Consider the following 23622-nt stretch of genomic DNA (forward strand, 5'->3'; position numbering starts at 1 on the left):
ATGACAGGCGTTAAAAAATGTCAGAGAAGTTATGACTAGATCACTATTTTTGGTGTTTTACTGGATTCCTAGTACAGGTATTTCTACATACCTGTAGAAATGTGGTCATGTGACCTATGAATGATGAAGTACAACTGGTATAGCCACGCCCCTACATCAACAATCAGTATGTTTAGTATGTATGGAATTTATCTTTACGGACTGAATGAATGGCTGTGAGTCTGATCTAAAACGAGTCTGTTGGCTTTCAGTGTGTTTTAGACGTGTGTTTTTCCCTCTGTTGGAGAACCTTACACAGGATTTTACTGGTTGAAGATGAAATTCGAGCTGCTTTTTAGATGAACAAGCAACTCAGAGCATCTTATGGAGCAGAAATGGGTTTGATATCAACATTTACTTTGAAGATACAAACATTTGCGTGGGAGAAAATAACTGTTTTTGTTTTTCTGGACCTTTTCTATGAATATATTAACCCTTAGCAGGCTAAAAACGGAACAGAAATCCTTCTGAAATGCTACAAATTCTTAAAGTCCTGAGTGTCTACTTTCATATGAGCTTCATATTAACCAACACTGTGGAGTGGACCATGACAAAGACACTCAATCATCAACATAGACACAACAAAAACAAACTCCATTTTTGACCTCTGGGGAAAAAAATTAAGTAAATAAATGTGGACTCAATTTATTGAAACATCACATTTGGCTACTGTGAACATCTGAAAAGCATTGAAAAGGTGATTTTTCAGACTCTAAAAGCAGACTCCTTCCCTTCTTTGGAGAGAGAGTAGTGTAGTAATAAAGCTGTACTTTATGAATAATATATTAAATAAAAGGAATAAAAGCAGAAGGCATGTTTGGTTTTTTTTGCTGACAATCTAATTTCCAGTACAGAGGGAAATCTTCTGTATGTCCTGAATGACCAGCGTGGCCATATTGCACTGTGCAAACGTGGCTAGTTACACCGAAGCACTGCTGTGGGTTGAGGAAAAGGTCAGGCAGCCATCTGCGCCTTATAGCTGTGAAAAACATGAAAAGACGAGGCCACACACACCGGTTCCACCTGGGAGGCCACATCTGCCCCGGTTCTGAACACGGACACCCAACAATCCCCCGCTTTCCGTACCCGCCGGAGTTGGATAGTCCGGTCCACCTTCTGACCATCAGCCTACCCTCTGGTGCGGACGAGGGATGCTGTGTGTGTGGGTGGAAATCTGATCACGCCATCGCCTCTTAGAGAAAAACAACAAGGCCTCACGCATACATCTGTCTCTGGATAACTTACCAGCTTTTCCACACACAAAAACCAGGTGGTGGAGCAGATAAGGTGGATTTGGGAATTCACAAGCTACACGATTCAACCTCGCTCTCATTTCTATCTGTGCTGCAGTTCACGAGAGGCTATAAAACCTAAAAGCCTACTCTCTCTCTCTCTCTCTTTCGCTCTATCTCGACTGATCCTAAGAGCGCTGCAAAATTAATAGCTTGTAACAAGCTCCCAGTGGACTGAGATGTTCCAGTCCCTCTTTTCATTTCCTCACTCCTCTTTCTCTTCGTATCCTCCTCTCAGTTCAATTCGATTCAGTTTGAACAGTCAGGATGACACTATTAACCACAGACACTGTCACAAAGCAGCTTTATAGAAATCTAGATGTTGATTTGGATCCCTGAAGACCAAGCCAGAAACCTCGAGAACTCCAACAGGAACTCTTCCTCTATTCCTACTTCTACTCGTCCACTCCTCTTTAGTCCGTTCTCCAAGACCAGGAATGACAGACACGATATGGATCATATTAAGGCTCTTTTCTTTCCTTTCTCTCAGCAATCTTGTCGATGGACGTCTCACAGAGAAGCAGCAGACGTTCTTTTATGATCGATAGAGACTGTCCTGTTCCTCTACACGCTGTCACATGTCCAACACAAATCTCAAAGAAAAATATACCACTTCCTGAACCTGCAGCATGTTCAATTTCCTTTAATTGGACACACTTCAAAATAAACAGCCAGTCTAATGTTTTTGTTAAAACATATGACAAAATACATCATGTTGACACACTGAGAGCTTACTTGCATTAAAATGTTGCTAGAACTGATGAGGTATTTAGAGTCTGCGAAATTTAAAGTCTGGCATTATTCATGTTGAGGAAACGTCTGTGTTTTCAGAGTCAGGTTATACACCTGCTGAAGTCCGGCTGCATCTTTCAGATTTTCCCAAAAAATCTAGACCATGGTGATGGAAACCACCAGCTTTAAACACAGCACTTGCCTATAGGAGTGAGAAATAAAATAAAATAAAAAAAAAAAAGGATAGAAAATGGATAGAAAATGCAGACAGAATAATTTTTTTTAATATAGAAATTTAATAATTGTTTTTAATTATATATAAATAGATATAAATTATATAATTTAAATTTATATAAATTATATATAAAATTTAATTATATATTAATAGATTTTTTTTATTTATAAATTCAAATATTTTTTTGGCCGAGTCAGCTAATCCTTCAGACGTTTTTTTTTTTTTTACAAATGCACCGAATCAACAAAACCATTAGCATTGTTTTACCCAAAATAGTAAATTTCATCCACAAGAAGTACAACACAACAAAACAGCCTGCATAACATTATACTAATTCATGAGTTTAGTATCATGTGACTGAATGGTGTGTATTTTATTAGCTGAGCGTGTGGAATGAATCCATGTGGAAGCCATTTTGTTAAATTAAGTCCAAATCTGCGGTGATTGAAGTGACAGTTTAAGTAACTGAGACCATTTATTCAGGAATACAATCATTCCAATTAGATGTCAAGGTCAATTCTGGTCATCAGTCGTAAACTGTCTCTTGCTTTTATATTAATTTAAACCTGTGAAAAAAGTTCCAGGTAGAACCTAAGTAGAGAGTTTGAACCATGATTCATCCTAACAAATCCTTCAGGAATTTTATAAAATGTGCAATTTTCACCTCACAGATGAAGTTTGTTACCACAGAGACATCCATTAACCTTGTCATTCCATGTGTGTGTGTGTCTCAGGTGACAAGGTGGAGTTAACCATCGGAAGCCCCGCCCATTTTGCCTGTGCCACCCTGCCCACTAGAACAACGCCTGTAAATAGAGCAGCAGTCGATAGATGTGATTAAAACATCCTGCACTGAGGCCTGCCAAGCTCACACACACCAGAGAGAGAGACAGAGAGAGAGAGAGTCAGATGACAAGGTCAGCCAAATGTCAGTGTGTGTGTGTGTGTGTGTGTGTGTGGTTACATGAGGAAAAAGGGTGGGGTAAAATGGCCTAGTCTAGCTCTGATGACAATCACCAGTTTAGCAAACGGATAAGATTAATGCACATTCATTTGTGTGTGTGTGTGTGTGAGAGAGAGAGAGACGTGCTGCTAGTCCGAGGGCCATGCGGTGGGTCGATGCAAGACAGGAAGTGGAGGGCCGTAGTGCTTGCTCTGCAGTTACTGTTCTTCCATATCGCTTTCTTTGTGCAGGCTGCTGAGGACTGCAGAGCCAACACCCAGCACTAAACACACACACACACACACACACACACACACACTACACAATCCATTCTAGGACATTCTAACCATAAAATCAATAGAAAGCAGCCCCAAAGTGCTGCACAATAATGACTAAAATAACCACAATTCATTTTAAAATCACAAATCTGAAGATAATTCTCCAGCTGATTTAGCAGGCAAGGAGCCTTTCTTCCTTCACATATATAAATCTTTCTATAAACCACAAGACATAAGTAAAGACGTAACAGCGTACAACCAGACAATTCAAATCTACTACAGAATCGGAAACTTGAGGAAAAATGCTGTTATCAGATCATAACCTAACGTTTCCCCACAACGTGTCCACAGAAGCATGAAGCTCTGAATCTTCCTCGGTATCCTGGAAAGAGTGCTGAAGAGAGTAACTACAGCTTCACACTCATCACATAATAACAGCACATGCTAGCTACTGCTAATAACAGCTACCTACCGCTACAACCACTAATAACACAGTGGCAAGCAGCGAGCGCAGGGGTCCAAGCACCGGTAATTAACCTCAACAGTGCAATTACTGAACCACCGACTAATCTGAATCCAGCAGAATCCAACAGTCTCTGTACACCGACTCAACACGTCTGAGCTTGGGCAAGAAGAAAAAGAAGAAGAAGAAGAAGAAGAAGAAGAAGAAAACTTAGACAAAGAAGGAAAAAAAACAGAGTTAGAAGACAAAAAACAAACAAAAAACTAAGATGAAGAAGATAATGGCGTTAAAGAAAAAAATAGGAAAAGAAGATGTTGAAGAACAAAAAACTAGGGAAAAAAAAGATGAAGAAGAAAAAAAGAAGTAGTAGAAGAGGAAGGAAAAAACAAAAATAAATAAAAATAAAAAAAAAATGAAGAAGAAGAAAAAAAGAAGAAAAAAAGGAGAAGAAAATGGAGATGTTGAAGAAAACAAAAAGAAAAGAAGAAAAACAAAAGATGAAAAGTTGAACAATATGATGATAATATGAGAAAAGAAAAAAAATTAACAAGATAAAGAAAAAAAATGGAGAAGATGATGAAGATGAGGAAAACAAAGATAATTTAAATCTAAAGAAAGAAAATGACAGAACAGAAAGATGATGAAGAACTCAGAAGAAATGTTAAACAACATGATGAAGATAATTTGATGACAGAAAAAAGGAAAGAAGACAAAAAGAAGAAAAGATAGAAAAAGAAAAAGACAAAACAAGAATAGAACTGCAAGACAAGAGGAAGATGGAGAAGAAGAGGAAGAACTTTAACAAATAATAAAAACAGGAGACTTTTCATTGTCATGTCTGTAAATAAACCAAACTGGTCTGTCGATTCCTCTAAAAGTTCTCAGATCTGTTTGCTTTTACAAACTACATTCACCCAGAGTCACGTCCAGTCCCCATGCTCCCAGACACACAATGTACACAGCAGGAGTTTAGGACCCAGCGCAGAGCAGAGCTGAGCTCAAGACCACCTCCAAGGCCAGAGAACAACCTACAACCCAGCGAGGGCAGAACACACAGGGAGAAGACGAGCAGCCGTTGAGATCCATCCATCCACCCACATCCTCACACTGCTCAGGTTCACGAGACCGAGGAGAGAGAGAGAGAGAGAGAGAGAGAGAGAGAGACAGACAGAGAGTGAGAGATGGACAGACAGATAGACAGAGAGAGACAGAGAGAAACAGAGAGAGAGAGAAAGAGAGAGTGCAAGAGAGTAAGAGAGAGAGAGAGAGATAAAGAGAGAGAGACAGACATAGATAGATAGACAGACAGACAGACAGACAGACAGACAGATAGATAGATAGATAGATAGATAGACAGACAGACAGACAGACAGACAGACAGACAGACAGACAGACAGACAGACAGATAGATAGATAGATAGATAGATAGATAGATAGATAGATAGTGAGAGAGACAGACAGACAGACAGACATAGATAGAGAGAGAGAAACATCACATGACAGGTCAAACAGGTGCTGTCACTCAACAGGAAGTCCCGGTCACTGACACAGAAAGGTGAGGGAACTTTCCTTCTCATCAGGACGTCAATACAGGAGACTTTCTAAATCTAGATTTAAGAGCCACATACAGCAGAGATGAGAGCAGATGTCCGGAACAAGACGTGATACTGACAAAACACTAGTATTATAAATCTAGCAGGTGTAATAAAATTCTATCTCAAAGCAAACCCGGTCCTTCAGAAACATGGGTCAGGTGATGCTGGACACTGCCGGGAATTCCAAATCATTTAAAAAATGACTGTAAATCCCAGTCTGATGTGAATCGTACAAATGATGGGGATCGTACCATCATTCACAACAACTGTCAATGTAAAGTGATTATTTATTTCAACCTTTTTATTATTCATTATATCTATATGTATTTTTATTATTATTTTAATTAATTAATTAATTTTATTTACTTATTTAGGATAAATGTTGGCCAGGGAAATGAAAAAGGTATTATACAATATTGTATATTATAAAAATTTATATTATAAATACTAAACAAAATAAAAACAGTTTGAAAAAAAAATGTACGAGAGGTGGGGCAAGAAGAAGAGTGATAATCTGAGATGTGCAAAATAATATGGCAGCTGAAATAACAATACAGTGTTTCGCTAAGGCCCGAAAGCTGTTGATCAGAAGGTCAGGGTTCGAGCCTCAGCACTGCCAAGCTGCAACTGCTGGGTCCTTGATCAAGGCCCTTAACCCTCTCTTCCTCATGGGTGCTGAATGAATCCACATCAGACCTGGAGTCTGTCGGCTTTCAGTGTGTTTTAGACGTGTGTTTTTCCCTCTGTTGGAGAACCTTACATACTGGATGAAGATAAAATTCGAGCTGCTTTTTAGATGAACAAGCACTCAGAGCATCTCAGAGAGCAGAAATGGGTTTGATATCAACATTTCCTCTGAAGATACAAACATTTGTGTGGGAAAAAACAAACTAACCATTTTTGTTTATCTGGAAGATTTCTATGAATATATCACTCTTAGTAGATTAAAAAACAGAAATCCTTCTGAAACACTACAAATTCTTAAAGTCCTGAGTGTCTACTTTCACATAATCTTCATATTAACCTCCACTGTGGAGTGGAACATGACAAAGACACTCAATCATCAACATGGACACAACAAAAACAGGAAGAAATTCTATTTTTGGGCCTCTGGGAAAAAGATTTAGATCAGAAAGAAGAAACTAGTGCTTGTGTGTGTGGATAAACTGCTTTCATTAGTGTTTTAAATCAGACAGAGGAAATATATTTATATTTTATTTTATTAATATATTATATTTTTTTATTTATATAAAATATATTTTAAATCAGACAGAGGATGCAAGTCAAAATGCACAAAAATGAAAAGATTCAATCTATGTGCTGCGATTATAGATTTTAAAGCTTTCCATGGATTATTAGAAAGTCTAAAGTCTTAAAAAAATATCCCTAACGTAAATAATACTGTCATTGCCTTACATACTAATTTTTAGTAATGTTTAAAAGACCATCCCAGAATTCTCTTGAGAAACTTCATCAAATTACTAGTTGAAATAAAATCATCGCTACACAATCTTTCACTCTTAGATAAAAATCCCCAAATCCTGTATTTTTTTTCTTTTCAAACAGAAACACAAGAGCTGTCTATCATTTTCCTGTACGGAAAAAACTAGATGGATGGATGGATAGACAGACAGACAGACAGACAGATAGATAGATAGACAGACTCTGACAAGGATTGAGCTGTGTTTGTTTTTGCTGTTAATAACAACCATTTGGGTTCGACATGGCGAATAAATTCTTTACAGAAGCTTTACAGAAGCATTATTATTGGGCTTATATTTTATTCTCTCTCTCCCGAACAGATAGAAGGATAATAAACTGGGTTCAGGGACCTGCGGCATGATGAATCTGATATCCTCTCCAGCTGTTTCTCATGGCATTACCTCGACTAGTCACAGAGGCTTTCATACCGTCTGCTTGACTGGCGAGAGAATCAAGCACGCTTGAAAATATTGGCGCCTCAGCGAACATCGCTAAACACTCTAAACACTACTCGAGAGTATGATCACATCATAAGTGCCTAAATCTGACGTGACGGTGCGGATACTAGTCATGAGACTAATGGCAGACGTACCTGTTTATGTGGTCCTCTAAGTATATGAGCTCTGGCTCCCTCACACGCCGTCCTCATGGCCTCCAGAGACGGCGTCCCCAACAGGTCAGTGATCAAATCCAACTGCCAAGGAGAAAGAAGAGAAAGAGGGAATGATCAGTGATTTAATTTAATAAAACGTGCGCCGTTACTTCAACACAAATCAGGCATGAATCGTCCTTTGCATTAACGGTTTGAGGGCTGACAAAAGAAAAACTTATTTTTAAAAGTTTATAAATACTTCATAAATACTATTACTACTAATACAGCAGCGATCATTAGGGGTCCAAACACTGCTAATTAGATTCTTCTGAGCAAAAGAACCCTAAAAGATATCCCTTTCTACACGGTTCGAGGGCTGACAAAAGAAAAACTTATTTTTTAAAAGTTTATAAATACTTCATAAATACTACTACTACAGCAGCGATCATTAGGGGTCCAAGAACTGCTAAATAGACGCTAATTAGACGGGTCCAAGCACTATTCATCTGAGCAAATACCACACCTCTTACTGATCCAGTTCCACCTTTCTGAAGAACTCTACAAAAATTATCAGTGGAAAGTTTCTCATGCTTTAGAGTTGTTCTTGTTCTTTTGACACCATGCTTATTCATCTACATTTAAGTATTATGAGTTACGGCTCTTTTATTTATGCATCGATTTATTCACATGGAATTCACAAACGCAAGCTCCAGTAAATCACATTCCTTCCTGGAGAGAGTTGTATAAGATTTAAAGGAAGGGGGGCTTTATGTGCTGCGTGTGCACATTCCAGTGCAAGTAGACAGCCAGCTGTACACACTTCTCCATCTACAATAAACACACACACACGGGGAGAGAGAGAGAGAGAGGAACAGCTGGAGCTGAGATATTAATAGAGCATGTGCTTTCTCTTTTTCTGCATTCAATCAATACAACAAAGAGCATTTTCCTCACTTCAGGAACTGCTGCTTCTTCTGACCAATCAGAGTCACTCGGCTAATATACTGCATACTGACCATGACATGGAGAGAGGTTTAATCACTCAACACATCCTCAGCTTCTTCTGCTTTGTTTTTCTTTTTCAATTTTCTGTATTTTTCTTTTGTTTTTCTTCTTCATTTTTTTTTTTTGCATTTTTCATCTATTTATTCTTCTATCTTATATTATTTTTTATCTGTTTTTTCTTTTTTCTTCTTTTTCCTGCATTTGTCTTCTTCTTAATTTTTCTGCATTTTTCTTCTTCTTCATTTTTCTTCTTCCTCATTTTTCTGCATTTTTCTTCTTAATTTTCTGCACTTTTCTACTACTTAAATTTCTTCTTATTTATTATTATTATTATTATTTTTTCTGCATTTTTTTTGCATTTCTTCTTCTTCCTCATTTTTCTTCACCTTTTCTCTTAATTCATTTCCTTATTTTTTCTTCTTCTTCTTCATTTTTCTTCTTTGCTTTTCTTTTTCTTCTTCTTCCTATTCGGTCCCTCATTCAGAGCAACACTTAGACCTTGCACTTCTCTTGTGTATACAGTTTTCCTTTCTTACTTGTAAAGCTAATTCTATTTTGATTGTAATTCTATTCCTAGTCTATTCTCGTCAAACTGTGTATGACTGTGGATGTGACCGATAAAATTTTATTTTGAATGTAATCCTCCTCTGATAGGTATGTGCACGTTTGTTTGTGTGTGTGTGTGTGTGTGCGTGTGTGTACGTGTGTGTGTGTGTGTGCACACAACATCACTTCTGCACACACACCCCAAAAGTCATGCATCATGCATCTGCATGGCCTCGGGCTGCATCACACCAGGTGTGAAGAAGTTTCCCCTAACGACACTCTTCATCATGTTTTATTCCTTACGTATCCCTCAAAGCAGAATGCGACAACAGGAAAGAAACACCTCCTGACTTTTTAATAAAGGTGCACCAGGAAGTGAAAGTTCACCCTTCCTACTAGACCAGTGAGTGAGTCAGAGTGGAAAAAATATTCCATTGAGCTTTACTTACTCACGTTACTCTGTCCTTACTGAAATAGTACAGTAGAACCTCAGCACAGGAATTTAATTGGTTCTGGAGGTGAGTTCTGAAGATGAAAATTTGTATTGCGAAACAAATTTCGCCATGAGAAATAATGTAAATGCAGATAATCCAGCTAGTAGATGTAGATGTAGATAGTTCCAGCCGCCCAAAAATATGAGCAACATTCCCAATATGAAGCGTATGTAAACTGTATGGCTGCTTACAAAGAACTGACCCAAGCCAAGCATTCCATGTCAAAGCTCCTCACAGGAAGTCGTGCCACCAAGCTTGGGCTAAAAATAGAACAGACCGCCCACACCACCAATCTGTCAACAAAAAAATGCCTGTAAAATCACCTAGCTTTTGAACGCATGCTGAAGGCTACTTTGGTATTGTGGGTTAACTTTTTCCAAACAGCTTTCACTGAAAAAAAAATTGTAAAATTCATAAACTTGCTTCAGTTGGTTTCACTTGGCTTTCCACTGATGCTAAGAGGTTCCGAACGGCCCCTAACTTAGCCAGCGCTCTGTTCGGAAAAACCACAAGGTGTAAATCTTTTTTCCTAAAGACATCTGTAAATATAATGTTAAAGCTTAACACTTAAAATCTATCAAAAAAATAAATAAATAATAAAAATAATAATATATATATCATTTTTTTCTTAAATAATGACACATTTAACAACAAATCGGTTTATTATAAGATTTAGAATAAATCGTATAAATTATAGCACTTATGAGCTGCACTAATATCAGAACTGCAGTGCTTTAGTATTATTTTATTATTTTAATATCATTTTAAAATTCTGAATTTTTTTTTATATGCCTGTAAAGCCGCTTTGTGACAACATCCATTGTTAAAAGGGCCGCGTAAATAAAATTGAACTGAATTAAGATATTAGCTGTAAAATTACGTTTTCTGTTACAGAAATATTTAAGATAAAGGTTTGGCTACGTGGAATAAAATCGATCGCTTTTTTTTTTCAGTGAGTTATCAGTCTTTTTTTGCTGTCTCGGATTATCCTGTAAAAGCTACCGTTCAAATAAAATCCAAACAAAATAAAATTTTGTATTTTTATTATTATTACTATTATTATTATTATTATTATAGTTTTGTTAGCCACAGCCTGCTGGTGAAAAACTAAACCACTTCCTCGTCTTGTGAATTTTTTCTTCTAGAACATTCCGTTAAGTAGCCTATAAAGTCTGACGTATTGCTGTGTGACTTTCCTGCTTGGTCAGCAGAGATTCTGGTGTCTGGGCTGTAAATCAGGCTTCATGGCCGTTCGGACCGCGCCACAGCCTTGAGCTCGGCCCTGCTGCGTTCGGTCTCTCGCTCTTTTCACTTCGCACTTTGTTAGCATGTTTGTGCGCGACGTGCCAAAATGCACTACAAAAGGACACTACGGTTTGACCTGGTCCTGACCGCTGCCTCAGAGGCAAGTGTAAATAAAAAGGTTTGCTAAATTTTGAAGGCTGGGAGTCCCGGGTTCAGACAGCCAGCTGTGTCTCACTGGTGAGAATAATGTGTACACAAAAGGTCATTAAGTATCTCAGTAAAGGCTGTGATGGCTAACACAGTATGGATATATACCTTATATGGTCATACGGCATGACGCGAGACATCTGATTCAAAAAGTGGGTCAACTTAGAGAAAGTAAAAACTCAACAGAGTTTACACAGTTCACTAATATACACAAAAATACAGAGACCAGCTCACACACTAGGAGTACAACTGATCACTACTGAACCCCTCCCACTGTCTGTCTCTTTGTCTCTCCCTCTTTCTCTCTGTCCATCTTTCTGTCTGTCTCACCCTCTCTGTCTATCTGTCTCTCTGCCTCTACTACTCCCTCTCTGTATGTATGCATGTCTCACCCTCTCTCTCTTCCTCTCTGTATGTCTATCCCTCTTTCTCTCCGTCTCTCCCTCTTTCTCTCTCTGTCTGTCTTTTCCTCTCTCGCTGTGCCTCTCCCTCTCTGTCTATCTGTCTTTCTCTATGTCTGTCTCTCTCTCCCACTCCTTCTGTCTGTTTGTCTGTCTCTGTCTATCTGTCTGTCTCCTCTCTCTCTCTTTGTATGTTTGCTTCTCTCTCTGTTTGTCTTTCCCTCTGTTTGTGTCTCTCTGCCAGTCATTCTGTCTGTCTCTCTCTCTCTCTGTCTGTCTCTTTCTCTCTCCCAATCCTTCTGTCTGTCTCTCTCTCTCTCTCTCTCTCTTTCTCTCTGTCTGTCTCTCCCAATCCTTCTGTCTGTCTTTCCCTCTCTCTTTTGGTCTATCTGTCTTTCTGTCTGTCTTTTCCTCCCTCTCTTGATCTGTTTCTCTCTCTGCCTGCCTGTCTCTCTCTCTCTCTCTCTCTCTCTCTCTCTCTCTCTTCTCTCTCTCCATCTCACTCTCTCTCTCTCTCCATCAGTAAGGATGTACCTGCTGGATGGGGCTCTGGGCCTGGAAGAGGATGCGTCGGCCCAGCAGCTCGGCGAAGATGCAGCCCACGGACCAGATGTCGATGGCGTTGGAGTAATGGCGGCTTCCCATGAGGATCTCGGGGGCGCGGTAGTACTGCGTCACTACTTCCTGGGTCATGTGACGCGACTCGTCAGGTTCCTCCACCCGAGCAAGTCCGAAGTCACAGATCTGGGGTGAGAAGGAAGTATAGCATGACATTACTGTAACAACAAGACATGAAATGTTATACAGTAAAACCTTTCATTTTTTAACCATTAATAAAAATGCAAAAATGTTCCTAAAACATCTGTTTAAAAAGCATCTTTGTCAATATGCTCAACACATTTAATCCATTTATATTTATTTTATTTATTATCTTTATTAGTTTTAGTCATTTTAAGTATTTTTTTTTCAGTTTCTGTCCAGCTGCTATAACACACACCGTTCCACAGCATTAAAGTGTGACGTTCTTTAAAAAACTGTAACTGTTTCCAGAGGAACAAACACTTCTGGATGTGCAGTTACGAGAAAACAACCAGCTGTTGGATAATAAAAGTAACTCAGGCTGCATCACATAACCACTTTCACCACCACTATGACTACCACCACTTTCACCATTACCACTACCATCACCACCATCAATACCAACATCACCACCACCACCACTACTACCATCACATGACCACTATCACCACCACTATCACCACCACCACTACCACTACTACCATCACATCACCACTATCACCATTACTATCACCATCACCACCATCAATACCAACATCACCACTACTACTACCATCACATCACCAATCACCACCACTATCACCACCACCACCATCACATCACCACTATCACCACCACTATCACCACCACCACCACTATTACCATCACATCACCACTATCACCACCATCACCACCACCACTATTACCACCATCACCACCACCACTATTACCATCACATCACCACTATCACCATTACTATCACCATCACCACCATCAATACCATCACCACCACTACTACCATCACATCACCACTATCACCATTACTATCACCATCACCACCACCACTATTACCATCACATCACCACTATCACCACCACCACTATTACCATCACATCACCACTATCACCACCACCACCATCAATACCAACATCACCACCACTACTACCATCACATCACCACTATCACCATTACTATCACCATCACCACCACCACTACTACCATCACATCACCACTATCACCATTACTATCAACATCACCACCACCACTATTACCATCACATCACCACTATCACCACCACCACCATCAATACCAACATCACCACCACTACTACCATCACATCACCACTATCACCACCACTATCACCATCACATCACCACTATCACCACCACCACCATCAATACCAACATCACCACCACTACTACCATCACATCACCACTATCACCATTACTATCACCATCACCACCACCACTATTACCATCACATCACCACTATCACCATCACCACCATCAATACCAACATCACCACCACTACTACCATCACATCACCACTATCACCATTACTATCACCATCACCACCACCACTATTACCATCACATCACCACTATCACCATTACTATCACCATCACCACCATCAATACCAACATCACCACCACTACTACCATCACATCACCACTATCACCATTACCACCACCACTATTACCATCACATCACCACTATCACCATTACTATCACCATCAATACCGACATCACCACCACTACTACCATCACATCACCACTATCACCACCACTACTACCATCACATCACCACTATCACCATTACTATCAACATCACCACCACCACTATTACCATCACATCACCACTATCACCATCACCACTATTACCATCACATCACCACTATCACCACCACCACCATCAATACCAACATCACCACCACTACTACCATCACATCACCACTATCACCATTACTATCAACATCACCACCACCACTATTACCATCACATCACCACTATCACCACCACCACTATTACCATCACATCACCACTATCACCACCACCACTATTACCATCACATCACCACTATCACCACCACCACCATCAATACCAACATCACCACCACTACTACCATCACATCACCACTATCACCATTACTATCACCATCACCACCACCACTATTACCATCACATCACCACTATCACCATTACTATCAACATCACCACCACCACTATTACCATCACATCACCACTATCACCACCACCACTATTACCATCACATCACCACTATCACCACCACCACCATCAATACCAACATCACCACCACTACTACCATCACATCACCACTATCACCATCACCACCACCACTATTACCATCACATCACCACTATCACCACCACCACTATTACCATCACATCACCACTATCACCACCACCACCATCAATACCAACATCACCACCACTACTACCATCACATCACCACTATCACCACCACTATCACCATCACATCACCACTATCACCACCACCACCATCAATACCAACATCACCACCACTACTACCATCACATCACCACTATCACCATTACTATCACCATCACCACCACCACTATTACCATCACATCACCACTATCACCATCACCACCATCAATACCAACATCACCACCACTACTACCATCACATCACCACTATCACCATTACTATCACCATCACCACCACCACTATTACCATCACATCACCACTATCACCATTACTATCACCATCACCACCATCAATACCAACATCACCACCACTACTACCATCACATCACCACTATCACCATTACTATCACCATCACCACCACCACTATTACCATCACATCACCACTATCACCATTACTATCAACATCACCACCACCACTATTACCATCACATCACCACTATCACCACCACCACTATTACCATCACATCACCACTATCACCACCACCACCAATACCAACATCACCACCACTACTACCATCACATCACCACTATCACCATTACTATCAACATCACCACCACCACTATTACCATCACATCACCACTATCACCACCACCACTATTACCATCACATCACCACTATCACCACCAACACCATCAATACCAACATCACCACCACTACTACCATCACATCACCACTATCACCATTACTATCACCATCACCACCACCACTACTACCATCACATCACCACTATCACCATTACTATCAACATCACCACCACCACTATTACCATCACATCACCACTATCACCACCACCACTATTACCATCACATCACCACTATCACCACCACCACCATCAATACCAACATCACCACCACTACTACCATCACATCACCACTATCACCATTACTATCACCATCACCACCACCACTATTACCATCACATCACCACTATCACCACCACCACTATCACCACCACCACCATCAATACCAACATCACCACCACTACTACCATCACATCACCACTATCACCATTACTATCACCATCACCACTATTACCATCACATCACCACTATCACCACCACCACTATTACCATCACATCACCACTATCACCACCACCACCATCAATACCAACATCACCACCACTACTACCATCACATCACCACTATCACCATCACCACCATCAATACCAACATCACCACCACTACTACCATCACATCACCACTATCACCATTACTATCACCATCACCACCACCACTATTACCATCACATCACCACTATCACCACCACCACTATTACCATCACATCACCACTATCACCACCACCACCACCATCAATACCAACATCACCACCACTACTACCATCACATCACCACTATCACCATTACTATCACCATCACCACCACCACTACTACCATCACATCACCACTATCACCATTACTATCAACATCACCACCACCACTATTACCATCACATCACCACTATCACCACCACCACCATCAATACCAACATCACCACCACTACTACCATCACATCACCACTATGACCATTACTATCACCATCACCACCACCACTATTACCATCACATCACCACTATCACCACCACCACTATTACCATCACATCACCACTATCACCACCACCACCACCATCAATACCAACATCACCACCACTACTACCATCACATCACCACTATCACCACCACCACTATCACCATCACATCACCACTATCACCACCACTATTACCATCACATCACCACTATCACCATCACCACCATCAATACCAACATCACCACCACTATTACCATCACATCACCACTATCACCATTACTATCAACATCACCACCATCAATACCAACATCACCACCACTATTACCATCACATCACCACTATCACCATTACTATCACCATCACCACCATCAATACCAACATCACCACCACTACTACCATCACATCACCATCACCATTACTATCACCATCACCACCATCAATACCAACATCACCACCACCACCACTACTACCATCACATCACCACTATCACCACCACTATCACCATTACTATCACCATCACCACCATCAATACCAAGATCATAACCACCACCATTACTACTACTATCACCACCATCATTACCATCACCACCACTACTACCATCACCACTATCACCACCATTTCTATCACCATCACCACCATCAATACCACCACCACCACCACTACCATCACCATCATCACCACCACTATCACCATCACCACCATCAATACCATCCCCACCATCGCCACTACTATCACCATCAATACCAACATCACCACCACCGTTACTATCACCATCACCACTATCAATACCAACATCACCACCATCGCCACTACCATCACCATCACCACTATCAACACCACTACTAACATCAACACCCCCACCTCCACCACCTCCACCAATACAATCACCACCACCATCACAATCATCAATACCAACATCACCACCACCACAACAACCATCACCACCATCAATACCAACATCACCACCACAACCATCACCACGACCAATACTACCATCACTTCCACCACCTCAACCACTACCAACATCACCACCACCTTCACTGCCAAAACCACCACTATCACCACCAGTACCATAATCACCACCACCAGTAGCACCATCATTACCATCACCACCAACACCACCATCACCACTGTCTTTGACCTATTTATTGAACAACCAGTTCCTAGTTCCTCCAGTGCCTAGTTTTGCGTAAACAGTCACTTGTGTGTTTCTCATAAAATGCACCATCATTACACACTCATTCACAAACCCTACAAAAGCCCTGTAATGGAAAACAAATTTCACTTCTCAGCCTGTTTTAGCTTCATCTAAAAATAAGCTATGGACAGGAGGACAGGAAGTGAAGAAAAAGGAGAAGAAAAAAGAGAGAGAGATTAATGTAGAACAAAGCAAAAAAGTTCCTAATTAATCACGAAGAGCAGCTCTCCATCGCTTCCAGGCTCGTCACATGAAAACAGAGAGCGAGAGATTTTAGGAGTGAGATGCTCATCACCTCACCATGATGGAATGATGCATTCTAATATGACACCAAGGAGAGAGAGAGAGAGAGAGAGAGAGGCAGAAAGACAGACAGAGAGAGAAAGAGTGTGAGAGACACAAAGAGAGAGAGACAAAGAAAGTGAGAGGGGGGGGGGCAGGAAGAGAGAGTGATGGGGGGGGAGAGAGAGAGAGAGAGAGAGAGAGAGACGCTGGAGATAACAACCCATGAGACACCAAAAGGTTCAGCGTGACCTGCAGAGAGCCGATCAGACACGGATGAGGATTTCTCGGAAGAACAGAGAGCAGGTGCTAAAACCAGGAAAAATGTTTTCTCTTCCCGGAAATGGGGCTTAAAGGATAAATGAACTAATGCATGCTAAATAATTCTGCAGCCTGAGAGCTTCATCTATTCCACATTTCACCTCGAGGACATTTTTTCCTAGCTGCATGACCTACTCTCTCTGTGTCTCTCTCTCCCTCTCTTCATCTCTCTCTTTCTCTCTGTGTCTCTCTCTCTCTCTCTTTCTCTCTCCCCCTCTCTCTGTGTCTCTCTCTCCCTCTCCCTCTGTGTCTCTCTCTCCCCCTCTCTCTGTGTCTCTCTCTCCCCCTCTCTCTGTGTCTCTCTCTCCCTCTCCCTCTGTCTCTCTCTCTCCCTCTCCCTCTGTCTCTCTCTCTCTCTCTCTCTCTCCAGCTCTCGGTCTCTCTCTCTTTCTGTCTCTCTCTCCTTCTCCCTCTCTCTCTCCTTCTCTCTCACAGTTTTAGCAGAGCTCTTCCTTGCCTTTGGGCTCAGGAATAAAGATTTATGTTGGGACTTAAGCACATAAATCAATCCCAGAGCAGCCATGACCTCGTGCAGCCAAAAGATGCACATGTTTTTTCCGAGTGTGTGTTTGTGTTTGATCTAAAAATATAAAGACCTGGATTACTGTCACCTCCAACATTACAGTAACACACATCCACCACTGCTGTGCTGTTACTTTTAAAAACTCGCCATACTAGGTGTCTTTTTTTTTTTTTTTTTAAAGAAGAAGGGTACCAAACACTAAGAGAGCCCCGAGGGTAACGTTAGACCTCAGTGTACAGTAAACAGAAGGATGGAAAGATTCGGCTTGGGGAGGGTTTCAGGCCATGTCTGCTCGTATACAGATATTTTTGAAAGCATCCGCACAAAAAAAGACATTCTGGGTCAGTAAAATAGCTTTTTATTTACAAAAGCAACCCGAGATTTTAAACGTGCCTTCGCCAGGTTTAGGAAAAAGCTTCAAAAATATCCATATTCTTGATGGATGAGGCCTGAGTGTGGGAACGCTGACGCTGAAGGACGATACTAACCTTGAGCACACAGTTGCTGTTGACGAGAAGGTTGCCAGGTTTGATGTCTCTGTGCAGAATGCCGGCGGAGTGAAGGTACTTCAAACCTGAGGACAGAAAACAGAAGTCAGAAAAAAAACAGGAAAATTTGAAGCACTGATCATGATGGAGGACAAATTAAAGGAAAACCCAGTGGCTCTGGTAGCGTGTTATGAAGGTGGCATTTATTTATTTATAAATTTATTTTATTTATTTTATTATTTTTTTATTTTATTTTTTTATTTATAAATTTATTTTATTATTTTTTTCCTTTATTATTTTATTTATTTTTAAATTTATTTTATTTTTACATTTTAAAAAAATGTATTTTATTTATTTATTTTTAGATGATGGGCAACATCTATTCCAGGATGACTCCGCCCCCACCCTCAGATAATGGGGCGTGGTCTCTCCCTAGATGACTCCGACCCCATCCTTAAGAAATGGGCATGGTCTCTACTATGATTCCGCCACAATCCTCAGAAAATGGGCTCTACCAGGATGACTCTGCCCCATCCTCAAATAATTGGCATGGTCACTTTCACTTTTCACTTCCAGGATGACTCCGCCCCATCCTCAGATAATGGGGCATCATCTTTCCTAGGATGACTCCACCCCAACCTCAGATAATGGGGCATCATCTCTGCCAGGATGACTCCGCCCCATCCTCAGATAATAGGGCATCATCTCTCCCAGGATGACTCCGCCCCATCCTCAGATAATGGGGCATCATCTCTCCCAGGATGACTCCGCTCCATCCTCAGATAATGGGGCATCATCTCTCCCAGGATGACTCCGCCCCATCCTCAGATAATGGGGCATCATCTCTCCCAGGATGACTCCGCCCCATCCTCAGATAATGGGGCATCATCTCTCCCAGGATGACTCCGCCCCATCCTCAGATAATGGGGCATCATCTCTCCCAGGATGACTCCGCCCCATCCTCAGATAACGTGGCATCATCAATCCTAGGATGACTCCGCCCCATCCTCAGATAATGGGGCATCATCTCTCCCAGGATGACTCTGCCCCATCCTCAGATAACGTGGCATCATCAATCCTAGGATGACTCCACTCGCCTCTTCAGATAATGGGATGTGGTCTCTCGCAGGATGACTCCGCCCCCATCCTCTGGGCCCGATGGCTCACTGGATGCTTTGATAATGAAGGTTACTTGTAGATCATTATCGTCCTTCAGAGCTGTGAGGCTGAAACTGTTGGGAAATTTTTATCTCTGATGCATCCTACGTCATCAATCCTTACAGTATTACAGTCAAAAACTGATTCCTAATTATGTGGTGCGAGTTAACGCAGACCCGCAGGAGTCGTAACGGTGAAGCCGTTTTCCGTTTAAGTGTCTTTGAGTCATATAGCTCATGATAATTGGCCTCAAAGAGCCTCCTGGACGGGCGGTAATCTCACTCGGCAGACCTGCATGAGCAGCACGCTGATGGATCCTAACAGCGATACGGCGGAGAGATAATTATATCGTATCATTATGTGCCACATAATACCGTGTGAAATGTCTGTAATATTTAGTCATACTTTTTTTAGTGTGCAGAATGTGGATTGGGACACAGCCCTGATTGCTGCTAACTGCTAACAACAGATTAGAAGCAGAAAGCAAGAAGTATAAAACACCGTTTCTATTTTCTCAATATCGATACTGAAACCTTAGGGCTTTCCACACCTGAAATATTTCCCTGGGTCCTAGTGAACTCTGGTTAAACAGAATCCTGGGTTTATGTAGTTGGAGGATTCACACTGCTCCTACTTTCCCCGGGGTTAACACTGAATCCTGGCTCTTCATAATCTGACCTTTCACACTCTACATTCCTAAACCCCGCCTTAACCTTCTTCTCATTTGCATATTTGCAACAACCGTGATTGGATAAATCCAGCACGTGACCGATTTAAATGACGGCTCGTCTCACGCTTTCACATCAGTGAGGATGTTTGTCGTATAGTCGACCAGACATTCATTCGTTGATATCTGACTTCTGCAAATTTTTCAGTGTGACGTTTTTCCCCCTCGCTACGGCTTCCGTGACGTTCGCTGTTTAGCCTCCTGACTCTATTTACCGAGCCGTTTTTGTTAAATGATGTTCTATGATGTGATATGAGGTTTTCACACGCTGTACAGTTTCTGATTGGGGCTCTGTTGCTAAGCAACTAGCCATAACATTCTAACAGTGCTAACACGTTTTCACTCTGTACATGTTTTTCACCCTGCTGTGGAGTTTACGCTGTAAAATCTGAGCTGATCCAGATTCAGAGCGGAGATTCATAACCCTGAGTTTCATAAACACAACCGTGATTCTAAATTACACGTAAGAAACGTTCCTCTACCCGGGGGTAAAAGCAGGGTTTAGAGCAATGAGAACTGATTTTATTTGTATCTATTCACCACGCAACAGCCCAAAAGCAACACGACAAAAAAAAAATCCAGTATGACGGCTAATTGCCAGCTAACTGCCGGCTAATTACCATCTCGTCCATTTTATTTCCGACCCAAAATGTTTGGCCACGCCCCCTTTGTTTTCATTGGCTCAGAAGATTGAGGTTTACATCTACGCATTCCAGAGTGAACGCACTACACCTAACCGAGCTATTTCCTTTACTGACCCCGGTTTTCCTGCTGGATGAGTGTTCTATTCCCTAACGTAGCCAGGAATCGGAATATCGCTGCTTTTCCTGCAAGTTTTTGCTCTAGCAAGGATTTGAAAATCAGTGTGAAGTTCTGCTTGTAGGACCGCACGGTACGGTTCGGCTCAGTACGGCTCAGCCCACGTTATGAAACGTTCTTACGCAAGGCGATTGCAAGAGCGATTTTCTTCCCAGAGGGTAAAAAATTCCACACTGGTACATCCTGTAGCTTTAAGAATCCGCAACGTGTTTCACTACAGATGAATTATTTATGAGTTCTCTTTTCCTCAGAGGAGCTGGAAGAAAGAAAAGTCATGATTTGGATAGTATCTGTGGACGTGTTTGAGTTTGACCTGGACAGATGTGTGTGTGTGTGTGTGTGTGTTTCTTACCTCGAAGGATCTGGTAGAGAAAGACTTTGACGTGGTCGGAGCTGAGGGGTTGTGGAGACACGATGATCTTATGGAGGTCGCTCTGCATCAGCTCCGTCACCACATAGCTACATTAGGAGCTTAATTAAGGAAGAACACACCACTATACTATAAATAACAACAGGAAGCTGCACACACACACACACACACACAGAGCAAAATGTCAGTGTGTAAGAGATTAGCTAAAAGCAGTCTGGTTTACACAGGGCCCTAAGGAAAGTCGATAGAGGGGAAGATGGAGGAGAAGCTCATTTCCTGCCCCATGCTGTGCTAATGGACAGTATCGCCGCTCTGCCCATCTCTATACAAAAAAAAAAAAAGAAGAAAAAACGCAGGAAGAGCAACGATAAACAAAACATTGGGCTTCACCAGGCAAAACCTCTTCAGGGTACAAAACGCCGCAAAGATCATAAAGAATCCCATAAAATAGCTCTAGAGTGAGTCACTCCTCTAACATTTTCATACACAGAGAACCTTTCCGGCTTCTGTCAGTAAACACAACACACACACACACACACACACACACACACACGGAGGAATAAGAAAGAGCCTTATACACTTACGTTACTACGAAACCAACAGACTCACCATGTTTTTCTCTCCAGTTATTCTGCAGAAATGAACAGGATGTCAATGTTCTGATTTTATTATTCTTTATATTTTTTTTACACACTCTCTCTCTCTTTCTTTCTCTCTCTCTCTAACTCCATCTCCATCTCTCTCTCTCTGCTCCTCTCTCTTTCTCTCTCTCTCTTTCCCTCTCTCTCATTAGACTATTAAATATATTTCTTTATATATTAGAACACTGTTGAGATTCAATCAATCTCTCAAAGAATAATGATACTAAAAATAAAAAATAAACAAATTATATTACTTAATTATAATAAAATGAAAAAATAAAAATACAAACAATGAAAAAAAAAAACCCAAAATTAAGTAAATTAAATTATTAAATATATTTCTTCATATATTAGGACATTGTTGGGTTTCAATCTCCCAAATAATAATAATACTTTAAGTAAATAAATAAATAAATGAATGAATGAATAAATAAATAAATAAATAAGAAGGATTTTTTTTTCAAAAAGTTAATTAAAAAATTAGAAAGATGCCATTGATGTGTGTGTGTGTGTGATTAATTTGCAGTCCAAACTGATACACACTCAGTAAGGGGCATTTCTTTGTGTGTGTGTGTGTGTGTGTGTGTGTGTGTGTGTGTGTGTGTGCCTGTCCAGCTTCACTAAGCCATGGAGACATCAGGCAAAAACACACACCTCAGTTCCAACCCTCCACACCGACACCACTGCACACATCCTCAACATCTTCAACATCCTCAACATCAACACACGCTGCTTCACAACACACGACTCTGTCCTGTAGAGCCGGATGATGGATAAGAATTCAAACTAATTCTTCTTAAATCTGTTCAGCGTTTTACAGGAAATCCTCTTTACTGGAGTAAAGACAACCTGCCAACTGAAGAAGATGTATGAGTGTGTGTGTGTGTGTTCTGGGCAAGAGCCTCCTGAAGGCTGGTTTGTACATCCCTACACACGTTTCTGCAGCTTTTAAAAGGTCGCAAAAGCGTTTTGAAAGAGGGTGGAGGGCAGGTCCAC

General features: G+C 41.1%; 1 protein-coding gene across 1 annotated transcript in view; it reads right to left on the reverse strand.

The window, feature by feature from the left end:
- The window catches only part of nlk2 (nemo-like kinase, type 2), a 92987-nt gene that overhangs the window by 14119 nt on the left and 55246 nt on the right, over positions 1-23622 (reverse strand). The window contains exons 4-7 of the mRNA XM_058413421.1: positions 21968-22074; positions 18912-18997; positions 12084-12293; positions 7652-7753 (exon numbers count right to left, since the gene is read on the reverse strand). Coding sequence (XP_058269404.1) covers positions 7652-7753; positions 12084-12293; positions 18912-18997; positions 21968-22074 — 505 coding nt within the window. The remainder of the gene's footprint in view (positions 1-7651; positions 7754-12083; positions 12294-18911; positions 18998-21967; positions 22075-23622) is intronic.

Source organism: Hemibagrus wyckioides, linkage group LG17 (assembly GCF_019097595.1).
Source record: "Hemibagrus wyckioides isolate EC202008001 linkage group LG17, SWU_Hwy_1.0, whole genome shotgun sequence".
Taxonomy (NCBI): domain Eukaryota; kingdom Metazoa; phylum Chordata; class Actinopteri; order Siluriformes; family Bagridae; genus Hemibagrus; species Hemibagrus wyckioides.